At 55.8% G+C, this 10,635-nt stretch overlaps 2 protein-coding genes across 2 annotated transcripts; both read left to right on the plus strand.

The window, feature by feature from the left end:
- Positions 1-2,825: 2,825 nt before the first annotated feature.
- On the plus strand, positions 2,826-7,290 carry NKX2-6 (NK2 homeobox 6). The gene is made up of 3 exons (XM_041490634.1): positions 2,826-2,940; positions 4,187-4,724; positions 7,146-7,290. The coding sequence occupies exons 1-3, from the start codon at positions 2,826-2,828 to the stop codon at positions 7,288-7,290; spliced, it is 798 nt and encodes a 265-aa protein (XP_041346568.1).
- A 108-nt stretch (positions 7,291-7,398) lies between these two features.
- Positions 7,399-10,635, plus strand: NKX3-1 (NK3 homeobox 1). The gene is made up of 2 exons (XM_041490674.1): positions 7,399-7,690; positions 10,244-10,635. The coding sequence occupies exons 1-2, from the start codon at positions 7,399-7,401 to the stop codon at positions 10,633-10,635; spliced, it is 684 nt and encodes a 227-aa protein (XP_041346608.1).

Raw genomic sequence — 10,635 nt, forward strand, 5'->3', positions numbered from 1 at the left:
CTGGGAAGGGCGTGAGCCCCTTGGGAAGGGTTCCTGTATGGCCTGAACCCCTTAAGATGGGTCTGATCCCTCCTGGATGGCTCTTGGGAATGATCTGATCTCTCCTGGATGGCACTTGGGAAGGCCCTGAGCCCCCTGGGAAGGGCATGAACCCCCTATGAAGGGTCTGATCCCTCCCGGGCGCCACTGGGAAAACCCCAAAAAGGCTCCGGGAAGGCTCAGCAGCAGGTTTTGGCCGGAGAGCACCTGTGAGGTGATTTAGGAGCCTCATTTAAGCCTCTGGAAGCTGCAGAGGCCACCTGCCATCCAGGGAGGGCTGGGTGTGACCTGTGGAGAGGGATGGGGACGGCCACAGTCTGGATGGCACTTGGGAAGGGTCTGAGACCCCTGGGAATGGCATGAGCCCCTTGGGAATGTTCTGATCCCTCCTGGATGGCACTTGGGAAGGGTCTGAACCCCCTGATAATGGTCTGATCCCACCTGAATGGCACTTGGGAAGGGCCTAAGACCCCTGGGAAGGGCGTGAGCCCCTTGGGAAGGGTTCCTGTATGGCCTGAACCCCTTAAGATGGGTCTGATCCCTCCTGGATGGCTCTTGGGAATGATCTGATCTCTCCTGGATGGCACTTGGGAAGGCCCTGAGCCCCCTGGGAAGGGCATGAACCCCCTATGAAGGGTCTGATCCCTCCCGGGCGCCACTGGGAAAACCCCTGCATGGCTCTTGGGAATGATCTGATCCCTCCTGGATGGCACTTGGGAAGGGCCTGAACCCCCTACGAAGGGTCTGATCCCTCCCGGACGCCACTGGGAAAACCTCAAAAAGGCTCCGGGAAGGCTCAGCAGCAGGTTTTGGCCGGAGAGCACCTGTGAGGTGATTTAGGAGCCTCATTTAAGCCTCTGGAAGCTGCAGAGGCCACCTGCCATCCAGGGAGGGCTGGGTGTGACCTGTGGAGAGGGATGGGGACGGCCACAGGGCCCCAAAGCCATCCCGGGACACCGATCCTGGGTGAAAATCCATTTTCCATCCCTCATCCCAGCCGGTGCCTCGTCTTTCCGCGGGTCCCGAGAGCCAAACCCCGCCCGTCCATTAATCCCGGAGTCATCAGGGGCGGATAAAGCCACTTCCCCCAATTCCTTCCTGCTCGTCTCGATCCCAGCCAAGCATTTCACCTTGGCGCCGGCCGCGAGCCGAGGTGTAAAATGACCCTGTTTGCTCGCAGCCCCAAACAAGGCGGCCAGACGGGGCCGTGGATCCCCCGGGCACCGGGAAAGGGCTGGGGGCGAGCGGGACGCGGGCCTGGGTTTGTGGAGAGGGTTTGGAGCAGGGAAACTGCGGGAAGAGCTGGCACGGGACCAGGATCCAGCCTGAAGAGCCGGGGCTGGGTCAAGGAGCTGCAGCCTCGTTCTTCTGTGGGACTGGGAATTTTGGGGGGTGGGCTGTGAGTGCAATAACATAAAAATGGCCCCAAAAAGGGGGGGGAAAGGGGGGGGGGAAGCAAAAAGAGGCGGGGAAAAAAGGGGAAAAATGCAAAAAAAGGGTAAGATAAGGCAAAAAATAAAAGCGGGGGGAAGGGGGGGGAAGCAAAAAGAAAAAAAAAAAAAAAGGGAAAAATGCAAAAAAAGGGTAAAACAAGGCAAAAAATAAAAGGACATCTCAGAGGAGAGTGTAAGAGAGAAATCACCGAGCAGGGCCTGGGCTTCCCCCACCAAAGGGATTCAGGAGATGCTGAGGGGATGCTGAGCCCTGAGCCTGAAAACCTGGGGAGGTGAGCTCGGTGATTCCCTTGATGTGTCCGGCCAAAATTCCCACTTTACACTGGAAAATGGGAATCATGGAAAGGCTGGGAAATCCCTCAGATGAGACCCCATGAACAGGAATGTCCTGGAGCCAAACCCAGGGACCCAGGGGCTGGGAACGAGCCCGGGGGTTCCCCAGGAATTCGGACCGACCCGAGTGGGGGGCTCCGAGCGCTTTTCTCCCCGAGCCACTGTATTTATTTTCCCTCCTGTTGCAGCCCCTCACTTCCTTGCCGGCTTGGGGCCGTTTATTTATCCAGCCTCCCCTCCCGGGCCGCCCTGGCTGGGGCGGAGGCCCCGGCCCGGCCCGGCCCCGGCCAGCCCGGCTCTGTCAGGGCTGTCAGCGAACACCCGTCCTGAGCCCGGCCAGGAATTTTAATTGAAATCGCCGCTCCCTGGGCTCAGATAAAGCACAGCATCACCCCACGGCCCGAGGGGCTCCCCAGGACCCCCCCGCTGTCCGGCGGGGTACCAGGAGCCGACCCCGCTGCCCAAATTCATGGGGGTACCCTGACCCCTCTCCATGCCCTGGGAAGGCTCTGCCGGTTCAGCCGAGGAAGCGCTGGGTCAAACTGGGACAAACTGGGAGGGAACTGGGGCCCGAAGCTGTCCCACGTCCCTGTCGCAGCGTCCCCTCCCCTCCCGCAGGAGCTTGGTGGTCTGCGCTCCTTATCAGCGCTTATCTGGCGGAGCCGCTCGCTAATGTGACCTTAATGGAGCTCAAATGGACTGGATTTGTTTTATTGCGGCTCAGCCCAAAGCCGGCACCCCCTGCCCCCCTCCCTCCTCTCCTTCCCGCTTCCCTTGTTTTGGAAACACGCAGGGAAGGGGCTGCTCCTTCCTCGCGGCTCAGGGGGCAGCGCATGGGGAGCCGGAGCCCCCCGGGCGGCAGGGAGAGCCCTCCCGGCACTGTCCCTCCTTCCTCTCCTTCCCCTCCTTCCCCTGCTCCCCCCGACCCCCGGGGACCCCCCGGGCCGGGGGCGCTTCGTGGAGGGTCGGAGCCGGGAGCGGGGCCGGCAGCGCCCGGAGATGCTCCCCACGCCCTTCTCGGTGAGGGACATCCTCAACCTGGAGGGGCCCGGGGGGCCCCGCACCGCCCCCGCGGCCCGAGCCGCCCGCAGCCCCGCCGGGCAGGACGAGCCGCGGCCGCGTAAGTGCCCGCGGGACCCCGCGGAGACGGGCGGAGGAAGCACCGGGGGGACCCTGCGGAGCCGCTCTCGTTCCCCGGCGCTGCGTCCTCGCACCCGCCGGTCCCGGTGGTTCCCCTTTTCCTCCCTTTTCCCTTTTCCCCACTCTTTTTTACCCCCTGGTTTGGTTTTGGGTTTTTTGGGGGGCATTTTTTCGGGCATCCCGCTGCGCCCCGGAGCCGCCGCGCATCCCCCGCGTATCCCCCGCGCATCCCCGCAGCTCCGGCTGCCCTCGGGGAACCGGACCGTCCTGGGGTGGATGGAGCTGGGGGTGGGTTTAGGATTTTGAGGGGTTTTTCCTGCCCGAAGTCACCCATCGCCACCGCTTTGGATGTCACCCCCGTGCGGCGCTCCGTGAGCCGGCCCCGCCGGGGACCCGCCCGGCCCCGGCAGCGCGGAGGATCCGAGCGGGGGTCGGAGCTGTCCCGCTTCTCCCCGCAGCTGAAATCCCAACAATTCCTCTGCTCCTGTTCCCCTCACGCCCAGCGGCTGCAGAGCGGGGAAAGCAGCGGGGGCAGAGCTGGGCAGACTGGGAGGGGGAGAGCGGAGCCCGGGGGGATTCTGTCCCCTTCACACCTTCCATCATCCAGAGCCTTCCAGAACCCCCTGGAATTCCCGAATTCCCAGCGCATCCCAGCCCGAGCTGGACCTGATCCCGGCTGCTCCTCTGCCGCACAAATTCCCAGCAAATCACAAATCTCCCCAAACCCGCAACTCCTCTCAGATTTAACGATTTTCCCTCCTCCACTCCCAGCTCCTTCGGGATTTTTTGTTTTGCCGAAATTCGGAGGAAGGTGGGATTCTCCTTTCCTGCAGCTGGAGGCAGATCCTGCCGGAGGTGTGGATTCCACAGCAGGATGGTGGGGAAAGGGAATTTGGGGTCTGGAATACTCGAACTGTGCCCGCTTTCCCCAAAACTTCAGAGGAAGGGGGAAAGGAGATTTTATCCAGAATTCGTGTAATAGCTTAATTAAAAATAAATTTTAAAAAATTAAAAAGGGGGCGGGGAAAAGAATTTTATTGAGTTCTCAATAAATATCACGGGAAAATTCTTATTAAATTTATCAAGTATCAGCCTTCACCTTAGGAACTGTCAGCCCTACTCCATCCTATTCCCAAGGGGTGCCACTCCCGGTTTGATCCCTCCCTCTCGCTGGAAACGGAGCTGGATTTGGGTCTGACTTTGCTTTCTTTTTCTCCCTGCCGCAGGAAAATCTCTGCTCGCTGCGAGCTTTGAGGCCGAGGAGCGGCGCGGGGAGCCCAGCCAGGCGCGCAGGCAGCGGCGGAAGCCGCGCGTTCTGTTCTCGCAGGCCCAGGTGCTGGAGCTGGAGCGGCGCTTCCAGCGGCAGAAATACCTGTCGGGGCCCGAGAGGGAGCAGCTGGCGCGGCTGCTGCAGCTCAGCCCCACGCAGGTGAAGATCTGGTTCCAGAACCGGCGCTACAAGAGCAAGAGGCAGCGGCAGGAGCGGAGCCCGGCGCCGGCCGTGCCCGCGCTGTCCCCGCGCACGGTGGCGGTGCCGGTGCTGGTGCGGGACGGCAAACCCTGCCCGGGGGGCTGCGGGCCCTTCCCGGCTCCCTGGGGAATTCCAGGTCCCTTTTCCTCCAGCTCCTGCTGCGGCGGCAGCGCTCTCGGGGCGGGGTACGGGGGCGGGTACCCCGGGGTGCAGCCCGGTGCCACCCCCGGCGGTGCCCAGCGCCTGCCCCCCGCTCTGCCCGCGGGAATCAGCGCCGGGAGCCGGAGGTGAGCCGGGAAGAAGCACCGGGAAAGCTCCCGCTGCTCCAGAGCCGAGCCCCGATCGCGACAGGAGCCAATCCAAAAGAATTCTGCCAGCCCGGACAGCGGAACAATCCCTGGAAAAAGAGAGGGGACGCTGCCTTCACAGCCCCACAGTGACTTTTGGCACGCAGCAATTATAAATTATTTATTATTAAACAATAATTTGGAGTCTGGCCCCTCCAGCTCCCAAGGGATTTGCTCCCCCAGGATGCCACCAGGACTTTTCCTTCCTCAAGAAAACTGGAAAACAGGGGCCGTGCACATCCCTCTGCTTTTTTTTTTAATGGACAATATTTAATGCTTTGTGTTCCTATAATTTCTAGATTTATTTCTGATTTGTTTTTCTTAATAATTCCCAGCACAGATATCGATTTCTGCCTTTATTATTAATATTATTTTTGCTGTTATTATTATTTGCAAGTAAAAACAAAATGGTGAAATTGTGTTTTCTCCCTTCTTGTCATTTCTCACTTTGTATTTTGAATTTTACCATCTGCAGTTTGCACCTGAGCATCCAAACCTAAGCCAAAGAAAAATAAAAATCAAATCAAATCCTAATAATCCGGGCAAAAATCACCTTGTAGACCAAGTCTGGGGATTCCACAGGGTGCTTTTCCCTGCAGTTCCATAGGGAATTTCATTTTCCCTGCAATTCCACAGGATCCTTTTTCCTGAAATTCCACAGGGAACTAATTTCCCTGCAGTTCCACAGGGAATTCCTTTTCCCTGCAGTTCCACAGGAAATTCCCTTTTCCCTTCAATTCCGCAGGAAATTCCCTTTCCCCTTCAATTCCACAGGGAATCCTTTTCCCCTGCAGTTCCACAGGGAAATCCTTTCCCTGCAATTTCACAAGGAATTCCCTTTCCCCTCAGTTCCACAGGGAATTCTTTTTCCCTGCAGTTCCACAGGGAATTCCCTTTTTTCTGCGCTGGGAATTGCTGCTGGCACTGGGAGAAGCCCTGGGATCGCAGTGCACGGGCTCACCTGAAATCCCCAACAACGCTGGGAGTTTTCCTTGGAGGTCCGGCCACAAACTGAGGCAAATCCCAGGAAACTCCCCAAAACAAAGGCAGAAATCAAGGAAGGAAACGGCTTCCCTCAGGAAAAAAACCTGGAAAAGGGAATCGTAAGAGCTGGAGGAGCTCTGGGCAAAGCCCTCAGGGACGGGGTGGGATTGTTGGGATCAGCCAGAGCCGGGTACTCGCTGATCCCTCCGAGCTCAGGATATTCCCAATTCCTTCGTAACTCTGCCCAAATTCCCTTTCTCTGCCTAAAAACATTGCAGCTCCTGAGCTTTTCCGAGCGTTCCGTGAGTTCGGGGGGCTAATTCCCAAACCAGAGGCTGCAGAAGGAAAAAGGGCTGGAAAAGCCGGGTTTGGGGCACGTTTGCACAACCGGCTGTAACCAAACACCTCCTATAAAATCAACAAAGTCCGCAGGGGATTTGAGGGAAATCTTTTGTTTCCCTTTTTAAGGGTAAAAAAAAACCCAGGCCCGGCTGAAGGGGCTGGGTTTGGGAATTAAAGAAGGGATCAGTGCTGATACTTCGGCAGGAAAAGGGGTTTGGAGACAGCAGAGCTGGAGGAGGTCACTGATAAATCATATTTAGTGACTTAGAGATTTATTTAAATACAAACTGCCCGCAATTCCCAGGGATCCTGCTCATGAGCATCACCAGAGCTCCCACGGGACCTTCCCCAGGAGATGGATTTGCCTTGAGATGGCACAAGGTGGATTTTTAATTCCGTGTTCCCCACATCTGGGGGGTCCCGAGGCTGTTCGCGTTGTTTTCCAAACAGAAACTCTGGAAGAACAACTACAAATCAATCGGATCCTCAGGAAAGAATCTGCTCTAGCGGGCGACTCAACTCGTGGTTTTTCTTGGATTTGGGAAGGTTTTGCTCCTTTTGGGTGACCAAGACTTTGTTGTAAAAGGTGTTCAGGCTTCTTAAATGAATTGAGAGATTAGTCTGAGGTTCAGGCTTAAACTTTCAGCCCTTTCCGTGCCAGGATTTGTCTCTGGAGCTGCTCTTCCTGGCTTTTAAATCATCCCAGGCTCTCGTTTGAGCAGCTTTGCAAAGCTGACAAAAATGTCTTTGACATTTCCCCGTTTTCTGACACGCTGGGAGTACATCAAAGCGGAGGCGTTTGAGGAAAACCCTCAAAATAAATCTAAACACCACCCAACCCTTTTATTTCTCCGCTTTTCCCCCTGAAAGCAGCGTTTTCCCGAAGCGCTCAGAGGTGGAAATCATTCCCATAAGGGAGGGAGAGCAGAGCTGGGACTGGGGCGATGGATGCAGAACATCCTCCAAGGATGCTCTCCCAAAAAAAAAAAACCAATCCGGACGCATTTAATCCCAAATTCACGTCCTCGTCTTCAGATCCGGGGGAGATTTGCGAGCAGAGAAAGCGGGGGAGGCGCAGAGGGGCGGCCGTGACCCCGCGGATCCGCAGGAGGGACGCCCCGAGCGGGAGGGAGAAGGCAGCGCCCGAGCCCGGCGGGAGCGGCACGGCCGAAGGGCGTAGACCGTGCCAGGCTCTCCAATCAGCCCCGCGAGGGCTGGCTCGGGCCGGATAAACGCGGGGCCGGGCCGGATAAATGCGGGGAGCGGCGAGCGGCGGGAGCAGCAGGGGATGAGCGGCGGGGCGCGGCCGGGACGGCGGCAGAGCTCGGCCCGCAGCCCCCCGGCCATGAGCGGCACCCCCGGGGCAGCCCCGCAGCCCCGGGCCGGCCCCTCCAGGCCCCGCACGTCCTTCCTCATCCAGGACATCCTCTGGGACGAGCCCGAGCGCGCCGGGAGCGGCGGGGATGCGGGGCTGGGAGCGGGCAGCGAGGAGAGCAGCGGGGCCAGCCCAGCCCCGGGACTCCCCCCCGGGGGTCCCCATCCCCCGGGAGCCGCGGGGACAGCCCAGGGACCGGACACAGGTAACGGGGGAGCGGGGGGGAGCGGGAACGGCTGTGCCTGGGGCGGGGATGGAGCGGGACAATCTGCGCTTCGGTCGGGGATGGATCGGGAATTGATCGGGGATGGATCAGGGATGGCAGTGCTTGGGACAGGGAATGGATCAGGAATGGCAGTGCTTGGGACAGGGAATGGATCAGGGAATGGATCAGGGATGGATCAGGGATGGATCAGGAATGGATCAGGGATGGCTGTGCTTGGGACAGGGAGGGAATGGATCAGGAATGTCTCAGTCTGGGATAAGGAATGCATCAGCAATGTATTGGGAACGGATCAGTAAAGTCTGTGTTTGCATCAGGGAAAGGATGAGGAATGTCTGAGCTTGGGTCAGGGAATGGACCAGGAATGGATCAGGGATGGATCACAGACTGATCAGGAATGGATCACAAATGGATCAGGGACTGATCAGGGATTGATCAGGAGTGGATCAGTGATGGACCAGGAGTGTCTGAGCTTGGGTCAGGGAATGGATCAGGAATCCAGACCCGGAGCCACTCTTGGATTAAACTCCAGGAGTGTCCGAGCTGGAGCAGGGGAGAGTAAGGAATTCAGAGGCTGAGTGAAAACCTTTCCTCTGTGCCCCAAAGGGCTCCAAGCTCGGAATCTGCCTAAAACGTTGCTTGAAAACCCAATTTGATTCATTTCTACAAAAAATTGGGGAAAAAAATTCTTGGGAAAAAAAATTCCCTTTAATGCAGATCCCAGAAAAGGCACCTTGGGAAGGGGCTGCCCAGAGAGGGAGAAGCAGCATCCAAAATCCCAGTGGGACTCAGGATTTTGGGACAAGATTTTTGGAGATGGGACTCAGCCTTTCCCTGCCCAAACATCCCAGGCCGAGCTCAAACAGCCCCAAATCCCTTTGGAATTCTCCAGCACTGGCTCTGACAGCCCTGCCAGGGGAATTTTGGCTTTCCAGCCCAATTCTATTAACAGAAATTCCTACATAAAAGCTCTGGGATTCCAGGGACAACCAGGATTCACAAAGTTGGGAATTTATTCCCTTGGTTTTTTCTTGTGTTCACACCTTAAGAAAATAAATGGAAAAATGACCGAAAGCCAAAAAAATTTGGCTGATTTCCATCCAGATAATGTTAAAAAAGGGATTAACTCCAGAAATAAATTTAACTGAGGGGTTTTAGCTGTTGTGGGTGAGACTTCCCAGGAGCTCAGCACCTTCCTGGCTCCTGACTTTGGTGATTCATTGGGAATTAGTTGGAGATCCAAGGCCAGGTCTGAAGTTTGAGATGTAAAGGGTTAAAACTGCCCTAAAATCTCTTGGCATTGCCTTGGAGAGATGGGATGGAAAAGGCAGGAATTTATTCCCGATGCTGTCCCACTGCAGCCCTGGGCTGCTCCCATTTCCCACTGCAGAGCCATTCCTGTGAGGAGTGGGGAGCTCGAGGATTTATTTCCTTTGGGAATTCTGGTTTTCCCACAGGCACAGGATATTCCAAAGCAGGATTTGATATGAATCCTGCAAAAAAAAAATTCCTTTGATGCCATTTTAGACATAACAACAGAACCTTGGGATTTAGGGAGACCTCCACCAGCGCTGGAAAATGTCCCTTTTTGGGGATTTCATCCTATCCTATCCTATCCTATCCTATCCTATCCTATCCTATCCTATCCTATGCTGTTTTATCCTGGGATGTTATTCCATCCTATCCTATTTTATTTGAGGATATTATTCCATTTTATCCTATTTTATTTGGGGATATTATTCCTATTTTATCCTATTTTATTTGGGGATATTTTTCCTATCCTATTCCTAATCCTATTCCTATTCCTATTCCTATTCCTATTTACTATCCCTATCCCTATTCCAGCACTAGAAATATCCCTTTTTGGGAATTTTATTCTATCCTGTTTGTTTGAGTAGGGATTTTTGTGTGAATGGGAATTTTTGTCCAAGTGGGAATTTTTATCCAAGAGGGAACATTTTCTGAGTGGGGATTATTGTCGAATTGGGAATTTTTGTCCAAGTGGGGATTTTTGTCTGAGTGGGGATTTTTATCCAAGTGGGAATTTTTGTCCGAGTGGGAATTTTTGTTTGAGTAGGGATTTTTGTCCAAGTGAGAATTTTTGTGCAGTGGGGTTTTTTGTCTGTGTGGGGATTTTTGTCCAAGTGGGAATTTTTATCCAAGAGGGAACATTTTCTGAGTGGGGATTATTGTCGAATTGGGAATTTTTGTCCAAGTGGGAATTTTTATCCAACAGGAAACATTTTCTGAGTGGGGATTATTGTCGAATTCGGAATTTTTGTCCAAGTGGGGATTTTCCCAAGCGGTTCTTTCCCACTTTTCCCTTCCCAGAGGCGCCGGTGGAGCCGTTCCTGCCCGACTGCGCCCCCGCCGTGCACCCCATGTGGGGATTATTGTCAAATTGGGAATTTTTGTCCAAGTGGGAATTTTTATCCAAGAGGGAACATTTTCTGAGTGGGGATTATTGTCGAATTGGGAATTTTTGTCCAAGTGGGGATTTTCCCAAGCGGTTCTTTCCCACTTTTCCCTTCCCAGAGGCGCCGGTGGAGCCGTTCCTGCCCGACTGCGCCCCCGCCGTGCACCCCATGGCCCCGCGGCCTCCCCGGCAGGGCAAACGCTCCCGAGCCGCCTTTTCCCACAGCCAGGTGATCGAACTGGAGCGCAAATTCAGCCACCAGAAATACCTGTCGGCCCCCGAGAGAGCTCACCTGGCCCGGCACCTGCAGCTCACCGAGACCCAGGTGAAGATCTGGTTCCAGAACAGGAGGTACAAGACCAAGAGGAAACAGGTGGTGGCCGGGATGAGCCGCTTGGACTCGCGCCAGGAAGCGCCAGAATTCCCGGGAATGTCGCTGCTGGCGCTCAGGGGCACCTGGCCCTACCTGCCCTGCCTGTACTACGTCAATTCCTGGAGCCCCTCCTGGTAG

This window comes from Pyrgilauda ruficollis, unplaced genomic scaffold, assembly GCF_017590135.1.
Source record: "Pyrgilauda ruficollis isolate IOZ18807 unplaced genomic scaffold, ASM1759013v1 scaffold125, whole genome shotgun sequence".
Taxonomy (NCBI): Eukaryota; Metazoa; Chordata; class Aves; order Passeriformes; family Passeridae; genus Pyrgilauda; species Pyrgilauda ruficollis.